We start from the raw sequence: 17,114 nt of genomic DNA on the forward strand, positions 1-17,114 counted from the left end.
CTATATATAACTTATTATTATGATTATATAACTTAACTATAACTATTACACGTTTTGAGAAAAATATATGGGTCACTTTGTCACCTTATGTGAGACTCCCGATACATATTTGTAGCAACATGATTTTTTCTATTCCTATTTATTTCAAGGATTTTGCAAGTTTATAATTTCGCGACATCAAATTCGTGAAATTTGATATCAAAATTAAGCAACCGATAACCAACCAAAATAAATTTATGACCAAATAAGAAAATTTTATTCTCCCCGATATGAACAATTTTAATATCCATGCAACAATCCTGATGCGAGCAGGGCAACTAGATTTTTGCCACTCTCGCCGCTTTATGCCCCTGCTTCAAGTAAAGCGTCGAGAACTTGTTGAAAACATCATCGGCAGGAGTCCTTTGTGAACCCGCCAAGCTTTTAGCCATCTAGCGGCTGTCAGGGCCAGCACGCACAGGAGCAATTTGTTTTATTTGTTTTCTAACGGGGTCGACTTCAAAAGCAGCAATCCAGGGTTGCCACCTTTATAAAATATATATTTTTGCAATGGTAAGTAAAATTCCACGTCTGCAAAATCAACACATATCGCAAATATTTTATCTATTTACTTAACGGATTTACCAGTTTACAAGTAAAAATATGTAATAAAAATTTAATAAAACAAGTAACAATCACATCAACAGTGTTTATAAATAACGTATTAACTCAAACATTCTTATATAACCTCAAAACAGGTACCTAGGTACAAATAACACTTTTTCATTACTCTGTGCTATTGTAGTCTTCGGTATTGTGGGTATATACGTATAGTATGGTATGGTGGACCGCAACTCAGGTCTTCACCTGTCACCAATATGGGAATCAGTCATCCGAGACGGTGTTTATGCCCCTCATTTAGCTCCGCCCCCCTCAAATAATATAAAAGCAGAATAAAATGCGAACCAATTTCAGTCAAGCTCTGAAGAAGCCAACAGCATGATTGGCGAAACGTTAGCTAGTTCAACAAAAACCCCCGCAAACGAAATCCAGAGGTTTTATTAAAAAAATATATAAATTGGTATTGGAAAAATAGAAAGGGTGTTTATAAATTAATAAGGTTTCAAAAGCGTCTCAAAACAAATGCTAAAAACTTAGGAACCATTAGGAAGATGTCGCGCTATAAATATGATGGAGAAATAATATTTTTATGTTTTATCTCCAAAACGAAAATAGGTAGAACAATAAAATATTACAAAAGTATTACTATCATAAAAACACACTTTCTGCAAATTTTTTAAAATCAGTGGAGGGGATGGAATTAGACTACCCCTATAATTCTTTTTAATTAAATTTAAAGAAAAACTCACACAATGACATACGAAAAACTACATTTCGATAGATCAGTTTATTACAAACTTTTTGTTGCCTGGAAGTTTTTCATAAAACTTACAGTTTTAAAATAAAAAAATAAAATATACAGCAATGGATGTCAATTGTTTTCAAAAAATAATTTAGTTGGCTGCTATCAAATAGTTGTTTTTTGTAAAAATAATTTATTAATAAACATTTACTAATTGAACTATTCATAAGTAAATTGCATACATCATTTAGTCAATAACAGGTTGGAATATGCCTGGACTATTTGTTATGACATTACAAGACGCGAATATCCGATTGCCTATATGGCCTGTATGTAAAGAACGTAATTCTTCTTATTTAAAGCGAATATAGGACTCACCAGTTATACTAAACTTAGAAAATGTGACCCAATTAAATAAATGAACATGTACAATTCCTAACCAAACGTTAACGGCAAACTAATATTGTAATACATTACAACATATTCTGTTTTGAGTTGCCCTTGAGAAACTATCTTCGTCCGAAAAGAGACTTAAATAACTTAAATTGCGAACATTACGTCTTTTGCACATTACTTACCGGGTCCGAAGCATGGACACTTAAAAAGTCATATATGGCTTTCGAAAGATAGTGATATCGACGAATGTTGAAAATCTCATGAACTCTCAGGATTAACTACTTAGAACTATGACAAAGACTCAGAAAGAAGAAAAAAAGAAAAAAGTTAGAATACTTTGGCCACGTAATCAGAGGACTAAAATATGCGACGCTACACATTATGGAACGAAACATCGAAGGCAGGTGGAACCAAGCATAAAAAATTACTGGAATGACATCAAACCAGCTATTCAAAGTGGCTAATAATAAGATCAGGATAGGCATGATGATATCCAACGTCCATTAGGAGAAGGAACGAGAAGGAGAGGATACATCAGTATTAAATTCTGCAGCAATTTTCACCGCTTGTTTCCGGTACTTCTAATCCGGGAGTTCAAACTTCGCAGTGTCGGCCAGTATCAAAACTCATTTTTTCGAAACTTCCACATTTATGTAGCCTTTAATGGAGCGAAGTAAACAAGGTGCGATTATTATACACAAACGCATACGACAAGCTTCCAATTTCTTCATTAGTGTGATTCACCAATATTTAATTAAAACTCTTATTATTGAACAGTTAAATGATGAGATAATAAATTGTTAATTATATTAGCCGCATATTTTCTATTCAAACTAACTGACCAATGTCAAATAAAGTAATAATAGGAAACGCCTTAAGAAGTGACAGTAGATGAATAAAGAGACATCCAGGCCCACATAACCTCACTTTTTGGCTTCCCGGCCACGGGTCCCCCGGCCATGGGCCACTCGGCCATGGGTCTTCTTTTCGCATCCTGGCCCATTGACCACTCGCCCATAGGCCGCTCACCCATTGGTTCAAGGCCACTCGCCCATTGGCCACTCCCCCTAACCTATCCAAACCGTGGTCCGTGGTGCCAACGAAACCGTTGTCCGTGGTGCCAACCAAACCGTCGTCCGTGGTGCCAACCGTGGTCTGTGGTGCCAACCGTGGTCCGTGGTGCGAACCGTGGTCCGTGGTGCCAACCGTGGTCCGTGGTGCCAACCGTGGTCCGTGGTGCCAACCGTTGTCAGTGGTGCCAACCGTCGTCCGTGGTGCCAACCGTTGTCAGTGGTGCCAACCAAACCGTTGTCTTTGTCCGCTCGCCCATGAGCCGTTCGCCCGCGTGCCGTTCGGGGGCGTAGCCCCCGCCGGTAGAGTCCCCGCTGCGCCCCCCCGCCCCCGCCGAAGTATTTAACCAATTCGATGGGCGGTTTTAGGTTGCCGAAACTGTCGAAATAGTCGACATCCGTCCCCATCTTCTTGTAGGCTACCCAGTGAGTTCCTCGATTTCGACTCAAGTCCAAATTAACTATACCACACTCTTTCGATCTGATTCGTTCGGGTAAGGTGTCTCGCATAAAGACACCCCTAAAATAAAGTATTTTTAACTTGCGTGCCGCCGCCACTAAATCGATATCGTATAGGGCTCTTCTGGGCAGCTTTATAGGAAGTTTTTTTGCTTGTTCAGGTAGAGACCGAATCCGCCGCTCGGACTCTTTTTCAAAAATAACCCCGAACCGGTCTTCCCGATCTCTTCCATTGCGCGGTCATGTCGAAGGTCCTCCTCTAGTTTCTTTTGTGCGTTTTGCACATCGATGACTGTTTTGGCAATGGCAGCGGCACCGCCCGAGAGCGAACCCAAAGCCCCGAGGGCACCTAATAACGGTAAAATGGGTAAAATTCCCCCCTTCTTCTTCTTCTTCGATTCGAACGGTATAATGCGGGGCACCTTAATTTTTTTACGCCCGCCCGCCTTTTTGACGGCGTCTCTGCCCGCCCGAAGCGCCTCCGACGCACCGCGCTTTAAAGTTGTCGGATTATCGTGGTGCAACAATTGTTTTTTCTTCAATGCGTTGCGAATTTTTTTAACGATCCCCTGTCGAAAGGAAACGGGGCTACGCTGCTTGCGTGATACTTTAATTTTCTTGCGCCCACCCGCCTTCTTTTTTTTTTAACCCCGAGCGATGACGTTTCTGCTGCTGCTGCTTCCGCTGCTTTGGTTGGCCCATACCGAGCTTGCGTTTGGCCTTAACTGTGGCAGTGACAAGGAACGCTCCCGCTTTTTCACCAAACTTCGCGTCTTTCGCTTTTACTCGCTCCCACGCACGCTTTTCCAACTCTTTATCCGCTTTGTGGCGCTCCTCGAGCGATTGGTGTTGCGAATAAGCAATATCGTATTCCCTACACGCCGCGTCCAAAGGATTCACGCCGCTATCGCCGCGACTAAGCCGTTTTTTCAATTTCGTCCCCGGTCCGCAAAATTGATAACCGGGAAGGTGTAGTTCGAAAGGTAACTTATTTATCAGCGTGTTAACGAGGCCGCTTCCGGACGCAAAGTATAACATACTGACAAAATGAAATTACGGAGTGTCTATATATATATATATATATATATATATATATATATATATATATATATATATATATATATATATATATATATATATATATATATATATATATATATATATATATATATATATATATATATATATATATATATATATATATATATATATATATATATATATATATATATATATATATATATATATATATATATATATATATATATATATATATATATATATATATATATATATATATATATATATATATATATATATATATATATATATATATATATATATATAGTTGAAGTAATGCGGGGTGATGCCGCACTCTCCCTCATCGAAAATTTAGATTCTGGTTTCGTTTAAAGATTTTTTTTTGCGGGAACAAGAACGTCATCAACAGGAACACCGGGATGGTCGACTAACTGGACGCAAAAAGAAGAAGAAGAAGAAGACCCTCCTCGATAAATATTTGTTATTGTATTTATAGTTTTCTTTAATTAAACTTGGACACGCGGGCGCCTCGCGGTGACGCAGCCGCTGATAGGAATAATGTTGAGAGCGCGCGCGCGACATCTAGCAGCAACGGGACGGAACCGACGGTACATAATTAGCGCGGCATTAAAGTGATCGTTCCACGACGGACGGGTTTTCACGGCAGCCCCACCGTGATGGCGGGGGTGGCGGGGGGGCGCAGCGGGGACTCTACCAGCGGGGGCTACGCCCCCGCGCGGGCGGGGCCCCCAAACGGCACGCGGGCGAACGGCTCATGGGCGAGCGGACAAAGACAACGGTTTGGTTGGCACCACTGACAACGGTTGGCACCACAGACGACGGTTGGCACCACGGACAACGGTTTGGTTGGCACCACTGACAACGGTTGGCACCACGGACCACGGTTGGCACCACGGACTACGGTTGGCACCACGGACAACGATTTGGTTGGCACCACGGACGACGGTTTGATTAGGTTGGCACCAAGGACAACGGTTGGCACCACGGACAACGATTTGGTTGGCACCACGGACGACGGTTTGGTTGGGTTAGGGGGAGTGACCAATGGGCGAGCGGCCTATGGGCGAGCGACCTTGGACCAATGGGGTGAGTGGCCAATGGGCGAGTGTCCAATGGGCGAGCGGCCAGGACGCAAAAAGAAGAAGACCCATGACCGAGTGGCCCATGGCCGAGTGGCCAAAAAGAAGAAGACCCAAAGCCTATGGCCGAGTGGCCCGGGGGCGGGGGCCCGTGGCCGAGAAGCCAAAAAGTGAGGTTATGTAGGCCTGGATGTCTCTTTATTCTTCTAGCGCGCGCGACATCTAGCAGCAACGGGACGGAACCGACGGTACATAATTAGCTCGGCATTAAAGTGACCATTCAACGACGGACGGGTTTTCACGGTGGTTAGGCAGCCCCCCGAGATGGCGGGGGTAGCGGGGGGCGCAGCGGGGACTCTACTAGCGGGGGCTACGCCCCCGCGCGGGCGGGGCCCCCGAACGGCACGCGGGCGAACGGCTCATGGGCTAGCGGACAAAGACAACGGTTTGGTTGGCACCACTGACAACGGTTGGCACCACGGACGACGATTTGGTTGGCACCACGGACAACGGTTTAAAACTTAAAGTATAAGTTTTTCCTTAACTTTAGTTAAAAAGAATGTTAGGGGTAGTCTAATTTAATCCCCTCCACTCATTAAAAAAAACGCCAAAAGTGTGTTTTCATAATATAGTAATACTTCCGTAATATTCTATTGTTCTATCTACTTTCGTTATTAAGATAAAAAATAAAAACAAACAACTAATGGTTGACTTTTGACCCAACGTTTATTTAACAAACTACCTCTTATTTTAAACAAATAATCATCTTCTAAAATTTTGCGCATTTATTCTGAAACACCCTGTATATATTGATATCGTGAGTTAATTTGCGCGTCGTTGTTATACAGAACTCCAACAAAATCACCATCAATCGTTCAAAATAACAAATAAGTTTTCTGTTATTTTGATCAAACTAAAAGACAATCAAAAATTTATGGGAGCCCATAGTAATTATTGAAAGACAATAGTTCCGAGAACAGTCTATAGATTTAATCCCGGTCTTTACACTATTGATTCGATACTCAGTACAGTCACTGGAATATCCATTTTTGCATCGTGAAATATGTTTTTGGCAAAAAATAGGAAATAACTCCGATAACCTGTCAGGTTGGAGATTGTGAACTGATGAAGACGATGATATTTACGTTAAACAAATTTTTGACTTCCGGTACTTTTTCAATATTTTAATAGGCTGGAGACTTTAGGGCAGGGTGGTTTTTGATTGAAGTTGGCATTACATCGGCTACCAATATAAAAAAGCGTACACCAGATACATTTAGCGACTATTATACAACAATTGATCAGCATTATAGAAAAGAAATCTTAACACAATCGTTGGTCTCGTCGGTTTTCGACACAGTCATCGAAAACTTGTTGTGCTACGAATTCCTGTAATTTAAAAATTCTCTGATCTGCTCGGTTAGCCATTCCACTCCCTCCTGCAGGCCGTCTCCCGTTATAGCGTTGCTCGCAGCTATATGCCAAGGTTTATCCATTATTTTGTCTAACCCTGAAAATTTTTTTTTTTACATCTACTCTACTCGCCTTGCAATTAACAATCCGAAATTATATTGGAGATCAAGATGTATGAGTTACGATATTATATGATAAAAAGTAAATTAGATACAAATGCCATATATTACAATATATATATATATATATATATATATATATATATATATATATATATATATATATATATATATATATATATATATATATATATATATATATATATATATATATATATATATATATATATATATGTAATATATGGAACGCAATTTCTCGAAAATGTAAGGGAAAATATGCCAGAGTGATAACTTTTGTTTTTAGTTTCCTTAAATAATTTTTGGTCTAACTGTTGTGTTGTTTGTAACCCTATATTTAACTAATTTAAGTAGAATCCCATTGAACTTTTGATGCGCAATATCTCTGAAGTTATCCGCTTTTGGATTGTCATAAGCGGCATTATATCGGCATGTTTTGCGCCCAGGCCTATTTCTGCATCTGTTAAACAAGCCAAGTACAACCACGTGATTTTTACCCAAAGCGGCAGCAATCTTCACACTGCTCAAAGCGTCCTTGCAGTCCATCTTGTTCGCAAAAAATAGAATGGGAATTTTCTTTTGACAAATGTCAGGATGCTGCAGAAGAAGATCCAATTCTTCTTTCACCACGACCAGACGAAGGCGGTCGCTACTGTCTATTACAAAAATAATTCCGTGGCAGTCTTTATAGTAATGCTCCCATAAGTCACGATAGCGACCGTGACCTGACATGTCGAATGCAGTAAATGCCAAACTTTTGTCTAAAAAGAATAGAAACATAGGCTAATTTTATTAGTAACCGAATGAATATGAAATAGAAAAATGGTTTTGAAGCTGGCTACATTACAATTTTATTTTTTCTTATGCGTCACCCTCTATGATCTTAGGTAACATTTTTCAAAATCAAACCAAATTCTATTTTAAAATAAACTGTGGCAAATTTTCGATTTGTGCATAAGAAGACACTTCGATCTTAGAAGTGTCAAATATATTGTAGAACTACTACGTTGCGCTCGGACAAAGTCTACTTTCGCTTTCTTTATGGCCGTCTCATATAACTATTAGATAATATAGTGTCCCTATGACGGTAAAAATTGATGCGCCGCAGACAGCCTGGATATTTTCGTAGAAAAGGAAATGATTTTTGAACATGCCTGGACATTTCAATCACTAACAGCGATTTCCACACACTTAATTCGATTTCCCACAACATTTAACGAGATCTAGATATATTTTGAGAAAATACTGCCACAAACAAGACGCATCCCAATTTACTAATAGTCTGTCAGCGGCCATATTGGTTGCTCAATGCCACAAGCTCATTAGCTCATTGCATGTTGAATGAATCTTCTTAAAAAAAAATTCATAGTTGCTTCATAAGTTTCCTGGTATTATCAGCATACTTTAGATTAGGGCCTCTATATTTCTAGTAGCTACATGATATAACCTAAATAGCTGTATGTGTGCTGACCACGATAAATATATAAAAAAAGTAAATTAAGATTACTTAGTAACATTCGTTGATATTTTTGAATATAAATCCAACTACTTTTACTTAAAATTAGAAAAAAAAAACAACTTTAAACGAACAAAAACAAATATAAATGTTATGTAATAAAACGAAAAATACAAACGAAACATAGTTAAATAATCGAAAAATTGCAATAAAGCACTACTTTGGAAAATGGATCACACAAAAAATTTTTTTAAAAAGATTACCAAAAGTTGACAAACGAATCTTCATATTCTGAAAACGTCCTTTAATACTATATTATACAATATTTGCCACTATATTTACCAATTCTTTCTAGACAGATATTTCTTATTTACCTCTCACTAGCACAAATCCCTAATTTCGTTATATCTATCACTTTTAACCCCAAATCAATTATGGTTTTATATATCACAATGTATTATTTTTTTCAATGCCATCTAGGTCGAGATCTAGGTATGTATTTATTGCGACAATGACATCAAAATTAACTCTCCATTAAAAAAGTTTCAAAGTCATTCTTATTCAGAATATTCCAAAACTATATGTGATATATTGAAACCAATTATTGATTGGCACTCCATAATACAGACTGAGGATAAATCACAATCAATTAGGACCTACTTTGAAATTTTTCCACACTAAATCCGACAGTGGGAACAATTTCGCACACTTTGTCATCTTCATTTTTGAAACTGTTCACAATCGTGGATTTGCCGCTGTTATTTAATCCCACAACTAACACATTGACTTCTCTCTTCCGCACTCCTAGGAAATTCGCCAACTTTTGGAACAGGCCCATTGTACATTCTTACCACGATTACTCTATTTTTCTTTTAATGATACGGTTATTAACTATAGAAAGCTATGATATTTCCCGTCCTACCATTGTCCACTGGCAAAGCGAAGAGCAGTTTCCATGGCAACGTAAATAAAAACAGTATAGATGGATAGGTAACAGTTATTCTAGGGGGACAGTGGACAGATATGGAATTTAAAGGTTTGTCGACACAATGTTGCCCGCTGTATATTGCAGTGAAATTTTGATATATCACGAGTTATAAATATGCTGACAAAGAAATCTTAAACATCAAGAATATTTCGAACATCGGAAAATTAAATTAAATTGCCAAAATTTCCATCTTAAATAGAAAAATGTATGTTCTTGCAGATTATTATATCAAATGAAGAAGTTTATCAATGTATTCCAAACTATAATTTTTCTATGATCATTAGCTTTTGAGTATAATGACAAACGTCAAAAACCTATCGAAATCATCCGAGCGCTTCCAAAGCCGCGACTAAAGTACCGGAAACATACGAAACGGAACAGGGCAGTGGGTAAAGAAAATGATGTCTTAAAGTAACAGTTGCCGCAGCCTTTATCCGAAAATATTTGTGTATTTTAAAGCAGGGAATAGAAAAAGTTTTTTTCTAAAAAGGAAGCACCACCAATAAAAAATCACAGTAACTAATATGAAACGAGATTCAATCTCTTATAACTTAGTTAAAGTCAACTAGACATTTTATACGTTTTATTCAATGTGATTTTGAAAAATGTTATTGAAATAATATAAAATTTGGTAAAATTCGTGATAGCGAAACATTACAAAGCATTTCCATATTAGCACAACTGTTACATAAGTAAGAATATTTATTTGAATTTAATATTTTCGAAAAAAAAAACACAGCAGACAAAAAAGGTTCTAAAGAAAACATAAAGCATGTGTGTGAAAAAAAAGATTTATTGACCAAGACTACACTTAACTTGTTTATACATTATAACTCAAGTACAATCACTAAAATAAAATAAGCCATCAAAATCACAGAAACAAGAACAGTGTTGCTACATTTCAGGGAAGATTAAAAATTTAAGATAGCACATTCCTAGTTTTTTATTTTTATTTTCTTCTCTCCTTCATCGTTTACAGCGCATGTTAAGATTTAGCCAGTGAGCAACCTAGTGCTAATTGGTGAGTTTTTTACATTTTTTAAGGCATTGTCCCGAATTGCTGCCGGGAAGTTCAGGACAGGCTTTGTTTGCTCTTGCCAAAAAGGAAAGGTATTGTTTTCTTAGGCCACCTCCTTCCCTCGTCATTATATGCATTGCTTCAGCATAGATGTCAACATGTGTAAATAACTGGCCTTTTTTTTTAACAAAATGCCCTAGGTGGAGGTTGGACAGTGATGCAACAATCAAAATATCGCTGTCTGCAAAACAAGGGTTACAAGAGGTTCTGGCTCCAATAAGGGCTCGCATTATAAGGCTTTGAGTACTACAAAAATAGTATGTTTTAAACCTTTTCGTTTTGGTTACTTCTCTTAGTCTTCTAGCAATAGCTGCTGTAGTAGAGGGTCTCGAGTTTAAGTCTTTGCCTGTACTGTACTGATAGATGAGTATAAAACTTTTCTCGATAACTGCCAAGGTTAATGACTTGGTGTGTGACGTAGGTACTAGGCAAAGATTTCATACATTACGCATAAAATTGTTATGCAGGGGATAAGTGACGTCAGTGCTCGCGCTAAACTGACTAAATACCTCATAGAAAAGAAATTTCTTGGTTTTGGTTGGTAATTATAATGTAAATATATGCTCCATAGAGATGTATGTCCTAAAAAATTAGACAATTTATATTTCTTGTTCCAATAGTTCATTATAGAGAAGCAGACTTTAGAGTGGCAATTAAAAAATGGAAGAAATGGAAAACGTAGTTATGACGGAAAAAATACAGGTAGCAACAAATTCCATAAAAAATTTGGGTACACATTGTTACATTAAATGTGAAATCCAATGCAAAAGAGAAAGAGAACTAAAGTGGGTCGAAAGTTTGTGAAGCTGAACCCCTTCACGCATTATTTTATTTTCACCTTGCCTTTCAAATTAAGTTGCTCTACTGACAAAAGCATTATGCCTTTGCAGGAGAATCCAGCATCTGGTGAAGAAAAAACTTCTCCAGATAATTCAGAATATGATAGTGTAGATAGTTATAGTGATGAAGAGCAAACAGAAAATAAGTCCAGATTTAGAACTGCTCCAGTAGAATCCCGTTCTGAAACTGAAAGCAGTATCATTTTGGAGAGAGAAGAAGGTGATGGACAGGAGAGTGTGCCTGCCAAGAGAATTGATGATGATGAAGATAAGAAAAATCCTCAATATATACCTAAAAGAGGAACTTTTTATGAACATGATGATCGGTGTGCTGAAACGTAAGTGTCATGAAACACAGAGCGAAATTCTCATCACATAATCAAGTTCTTTCTGCTGTTTCATTTTTCACAATCTACACATCTTGTTTTTATTGTTACAAATTCTTAGCTAAAGGATTTCAAATAACATATAGAATGGTATTAGTTTTATTAGTTGAATGCCCAGAATGTAATTGTACAATTTTCTAATAGCTGAATGTTTTTCTGAGTTTTAAAATTGAAGACACAAATTTATTATGTGTATGACATATAACAGCATATATTAACAATATCCAGGGAGGTTGTTGAAACAACTGAAGTGGAAAAAACTGATAAGGATAATAAGAAAAAAGTATGGCAAGAAAAAAAGGAGAAATGGTCTCATGACAGGTTTAATGACAATGAACAAGCTCCAAAAAGTAGAGCTGAATTAATAGCAATATATGGTTATGATATTCGTAATGAAGAAGGTCCACCAAGAGCACGCAGACGAAGGAGATATGGGTATGTGTTTAAAAAACATTCTCCAAAAGATAAAATTATTAGTATTTTCAGTTGCCTCTAACTTAATCATATATGTCTTAGACGTGGTCCAAACAAATATACCCGTAAATGGGAGGACGAAGAGGCTTATTCAAAACCTGTTCCAAAAGTGAAATCCACAACAAGAAAGCAACCTCAACCCAAACAAAATAAAACGGAATTTCCACCATTGGGAGTAAGACAGAATAGAATTCAATCTAGGTCTTCAGAATCAAATGTAGAAGAAGACATTGAAGCAGGAAATATTGGAATGGAATACCGAAGATCTTCTGAAAGGTACCGCTTCTGTTATATTATTACAGAAAATATATAATCTATAAATAAAATTGGTATTAAATTTTTTGAAATATTTCCCTTGTAAAAGCTCTTTATTCTTCTTATTGCAGGTGGAAAACTGAAAACAGTTATTTTGATTTTTTCAATAGGCCTGCTACTTATCTAATCATTGTAATTTTCATTGTAGAGATCAGAAAAACAAACCAGAACAGCCTAGAGAATCAATACATATTGAGCAAAGTCAGATGGTTCATGATTCTCACACAAATAAAGAACAGGTAAAAGCAAGTTCGACTCATTCTATAAAACCTAAAAAGGAAATCAAGGATTCAGATTATAGGTGAGATATTGACAGTAATATTAGATCAGAATTAGGTTTCTGCTCTTACCTACTTGGGCATAGTGTACCAAATATCTTAACCAGATTGTGTTCATATCTTGCTAAGTATAATATAGATTATTTTTTCTACTGTCTGCTAAAATACCCATTTATGCACTGAGCAAGCATACGGAAAGTGTCACTCAAAGAAGTTACCCGCAATCCTAAACTATTTCGGATATACTTTAGTCACGGGTTTGGGAGTGGCCACCTCACATGTCACTCAATGACTGTATTGGTGCTGTTTTGCAGAAATGTACTGAAGAACTAATGGCTGTAGTTACTCATTTATTGAGCACTCTCTCCTCTGCGCTCCACTTATGCCAATTGAAAGTCGTAACTAAAATGGAGTTTACCAAACTTGTTGCACAATATGCTATGAAAACTGTTTAAAAAAAAAAAAAAATTCGCTTCGTATTTAAATTATAGTTGTTATGTTTTCTGGTACTTTTAATTAGAAGAAATCTCAAAAATGCTTCAAACGATTTAAGAATGAGGCTTTATTTTAATAGATGGTAGAAGTAGATGTTTATAAAATTCCTGGTTGTTTGCGGATTTAGGAAATGTTTGGTTTCTTCTACAAATTAAAATTGTAGTTGTTCTATGTAAAAACTTGAGATTCGACAGTTGTCAATTTTTAAGTGCACTTTTTGTTTAAAAAAAAAATCGATTTTTATAAAATTATTAAGGTCTTGAATATTACAATTATTTATTTATATAAATTATATATTATTATTATTATTATTATATAAAGGTTTTAGAATATAAATATATATCATAGACATAGAGTGCCAGAAACATGGTGTTCCAAAAACGTTCCTTTAATTACTAGGACAAATAGGGCCCAAAAATCGTTCTTTAAAAATTATTTCTCAAAAATGTCAAATTCAAATCAAATTAAATACGTTTAATTGGGTCACAAAAGTTACTGCTAATAAAATGTAAATTCAAAATCTGCAGCATTTTTACTTTTTAGTTATTCCTTGAGATAGTTCCTTCTCACCTATGAAAATAATTTTATTCTTGCTGTAACCTCAAATAACAATTCCAACACCAATACTTTTTTGACAATTTTTATGGAAAATTGTTTAAAAACTATTATTTTTGCCCAATAAATTACCATAAAAAAAGTGCGGTGGCAAACTAATTGGCACCCCCTGAGCGACTCTCTTATGGAAAAAAACAATTTTTCTGCAGCAACTTTTATGACCAATCAAAGGTATATCAAAACATGGTTTTATGGCCGGGTTACGTTCCGAGATACACTGGCGTAAAAGGAATACAAATATAAAAGACAATATAAGATTAGGTCCTGAAGGAATGCGTTTTCAGACACTTGTTGAGTAACCAAACCACCGTTATTTTTTAATATTCTATTTATCCTAGAAATTAGCTGAAATCTGCTGAAAATGTGTGACTGCTGTCATTTATAAATCGTTTCAAGAAGTAGTTTTTGAAAAAGGATGTTCTTTAATAGGTTTAATTATAAAAATGTTATTTTTATAATTATAAGTTGAGCCAAATCTAATTTAAGAGAAATTGTCTACTATGAAATCAACACCATTTCGTTATTTGTTTGTGCAGAGGATTTACAGCAAAGACAAAACAACAGCGAGGTGTTCGAAGTGAGCAACAAAAAGTCTTGCCTTCTCGTAACCCGAGAAAAGACTCCACCGAATTTATTCATTCACAGAATTTTACAAATAAAAATGAGATTCTAGTGGAGGAGTTGGAGAAGAATATAAATAATCTAGCGCTACAGGATGGCACTTATAACACTAATAAACACGGTAATAATCAAGGCAGACAGGGTAGTGTACCACCTCGTTTGCAGCAATCAGAACAAAAGGGTCCTAAAAGATACAGCTCTATGCGACAAAGATCTCTGCCAGAAACAGGAACTCCTCCAGTACCTCCCTATTCACATAGTTTTTACCCCAGTGGTAAGTAATGTTTTCTTGGATTGTTAGGCATCCACACTCAAATATATTTTCTTATTAAAAGTGTAATTTTAAATATATTGTGACATTATGCTAGAGAAATTATTCCTAATGTGCCTAAAAACTGACAACTATAGAAATTATTTTCTATTTTTTTTGGTTTTATATTGTGGATGGGGTAAAAGCGGCTCCAGAGAAAAGTGCCAAAAAAGCCGCTTATGCCAACACTCTTGCAAACATATATTTATATACAGACTGTAAAGTGGACCTTCCAAATTGCAATTAATATTATTTTTTTGCATTTAATTTTGTTTGTCCTTTGTCTATACCAAATAATATTTTACGTAGGCATTTCATGCCAGAAATTTTATAGAATGCCCTTGCGATATTAGAAAACCTGGGCATTCTATATAATACCTAATAATTATACCATTCTGAATATAAATCTTTGCTGGTAATATATAAGATTAACTTTATAGGTCGTGATTCTTAGCTTAAGGAGAAAACAAGTGCTGATCAAACCTAAGGTTTAGAAAATAATTTTCCTAGTCTTGTTGACAAACTTAATTTGCAACCAGAGGTACATATTTGTTAACTACTATGGTTGCGCTTAGAAATATTTTAAATTCCACAACATGCAGGATGAATCAAAAAGTATTTCTGCAACGAATTTGTATTAAAATTCGACTTTTGACATTTTTCTTTTGACACCGATAATTACATTAATATTATAACTTCAAAAATAACTTTTAAATTTTAAAGCAACAAACGTGAAAGTTATTCTTGTGGCAAAAATAGGGAATTTTTCTGATACAAACTGGCAAATTCCTATCTTCTTCTTTCTTCAAAGCTAATAGGAATTTTTAATGAACTACAATAGGTGAGCATAATGTTTTTTTAACTTACTGTAGTTTTCTTAATAAGGGTATATGCAAATGCACGAAAGTAGTTTTCAAGTTACCAAACATCCATCTTTTGGCAAAATTAAATTTGTTTGTTGCACATTTTTTAGAAATCCCATATGTTAAAAAGTTTATGTGTATACCGACAATGTAATAGCTGTTGGTATACAAGAGCCAATTGATATATTTTTTAAATAACCTAGCTCGACTATCTCCTTTTGTCAGATTACAACTCAGCAGCTCCTCCACCTCCATCACAGCAACCTATATTACCTCCAACGGCTTTACCACCAAGTATTGTAGCGCAGCAAGTACCTGTTACGGGCACTACCGCAACCGCCTTAATGCGTGCTCCATTTGCTGGATCGCCTTATTCTGCTCAGGCACCTCCGGGTGCATTTATACAGGCTCCAACACCTGCCTTTATACCAGCCCCCCAGCAGGCTCAAATTGTAAGTTACGTGACACAAGCTCAACCAGGGTTTGGAGCAGCAGGATATCAAGGATTCCAGCAACAGTTTAATACTGTGGTAAGCATAATTTTTGCAAATATTTTGAAAAATTTTTTCAGTTAAAACAATAGATATAATTAAATAGTCTCAAAAATCTCAATACTTGGATACTTATTTTATGTATGATTGATGGTTAGTATTTTTCACCTATGTAATAGTAGTTGTAATACCCCAAAATTGCTGTTGGATTACGCTGGTGGACAAAATGTAATGTTGCAGAGCCCGCCTGCCGAACTATACCAACCACAAGTAGGGATAACCTATTATTCAACAGATCAGCAAATTCCTCAACGATCTGTGCCTCAGAAGCGACCAAAAGCCGCGATTCCTATAGTAGATCCTACAGAGGTCCATGAAAAACATAAAGAAATTGATGAATTTGTTGAACATCATGGTGGTTCAGTTATGAATCTTATTGAAACCAACATCCAAGACAGAAACCACAAACCGCAAGGCTTTTCTGAAGTAAATGATTAAGAATGACTGCTTGTGACATTGATCCTAAAATATGCCCATTTATTTATTGTTTAATTTATTTTTGAAGCTCTTCTTGGTGGTAACTATATGCTTATTTTGTATAATCTTTGCAACACGGAAGATAAAACAATAGTTGTGATGGCGTTATAAGCAACAAGCCTTCTGAACTATTAACTGTTAATCATTTCCTCAAAATTAAGTCTCACTACTCAATATATAGTTACCTATGAATTTTGTTCCAGCATTCTTAGAAGGAAAAAGTAATATATATACACTTTACATCACTTTGTGTGCAAGTCGTTATTTAGGAGTAAAAAATTATCAAGGTTGAAATGAAAATAAGTTAACTTACAATTTAATTAATATTTACAAAAAATACATTATAATTTTAGTGTAAATTTGTCAAAAGTTAATGCTATCAATATACAATATTCTTATTCAAACTTGGT

At 36.1% G+C, this 17,114-nt stretch overlaps 2 protein-coding genes across 2 annotated transcripts; one reads left to right on the top strand and one right to left on the bottom strand.

The window, feature by feature from the left end:
• Positions 1-6,121: 6,121 nt before the first annotated feature.
• Positions 6,122-9,364, bottom strand: LOC132702119 (ADP-ribosylation factor-like protein 6). The gene is made up of 3 exons (XM_060670565.1): positions 9,075-9,364; positions 7,456-7,719; positions 6,122-6,918 (listed from the first exon to the last, which is right to left on the bottom strand). Exons 1-3 carry the CDS (start codon positions 9,250-9,252, stop codon positions 6,788-6,790), a joined length of 573 nt encoding a protein of 190 aa, XP_060526548.1. The 5' UTR covers positions 9,253-9,364; the 3' UTR covers positions 6,122-6,787.
• A 1,674-nt stretch (positions 9,365-11,038) lies between these two features.
• LOC132708425 (protein CASC3) lies at positions 11,039-16,998 on the top strand. Its single transcript, XM_060680767.1, has 8 exons — positions 11,039-11,182; positions 11,371-11,657; positions 11,934-12,140; positions 12,222-12,455; positions 12,643-12,795; positions 14,419-14,777; positions 15,902-16,206; positions 16,408-16,998. The coding sequence occupies exons 1-8, from the start codon at positions 11,141-11,143 to the stop codon at positions 16,663-16,665; spliced, it is 1,845 nt and encodes a 614-aa protein (XP_060536750.1). The 5' UTR covers positions 11,039-11,140; the 3' UTR covers positions 16,666-16,998.
• Positions 16,999-17,114: the final 116 nt, after the last annotated feature.

This window comes from Cylas formicarius, unplaced genomic scaffold (assembly GCF_029955315.1).
Source record: "Cylas formicarius isolate icCylForm1 unplaced genomic scaffold, icCylForm1.1 PGA_scaffold_10__41_contigs__length_53128322, whole genome shotgun sequence".
In the NCBI taxonomy this organism is placed as follows: Eukaryota; Metazoa; Arthropoda; class Insecta; order Coleoptera; family Brentidae; genus Cylas; species Cylas formicarius.

What these genes read in the sequence shown, in the direction of transcription:
- LOC132708425 (XM_060680767.1), top strand. Translation starts at nt 11,141, where the DNA reads ATGGAAGAAATGGAAAACGTAGTTATGACGGAAAAAATACAG. An exon ending in GATGATCGGTGTGCTGAAAC is followed by an intron (nt 11,658 to 11,933) that starts GTAAGTGTCATG and finishes AACAATATCCAG; the next exon opens with GGAGGTTGTTGAAACAACTG. An exon ending in TACCGAAGATCTTCTGAAAG is followed by an intron (nt 12,456 to 12,642) that starts GTACCGCTTCTG and finishes TTTTCATTGTAG; the next exon opens with AGATCAGAAAAACAAACCAG.
- LOC132702119 (XM_060670565.1), bottom strand. Translation starts at nt 9,252, where the DNA reads ATGGGCCTGTTCCAAAAGTTGGCGAATTTCCTAGGAGTGCGGAAGAGA. An exon ending in TAGTGTGGAAAAATTTCAAA is followed by an intron (nt 7,720 to 9,074) that starts GTAGGTCCTAAT and finishes TATTCTTTTTAG; the next exon opens with ACAAAAGTTTGGCATTTACT. An exon ending in GAAGATTGCTGCCGCTTTGG is followed by an intron (nt 6,919 to 7,455) that starts GTAAAAATCACG and finishes AAAAATTTTCAG; the next exon opens with GGTTAGACAAAATAATGGAT.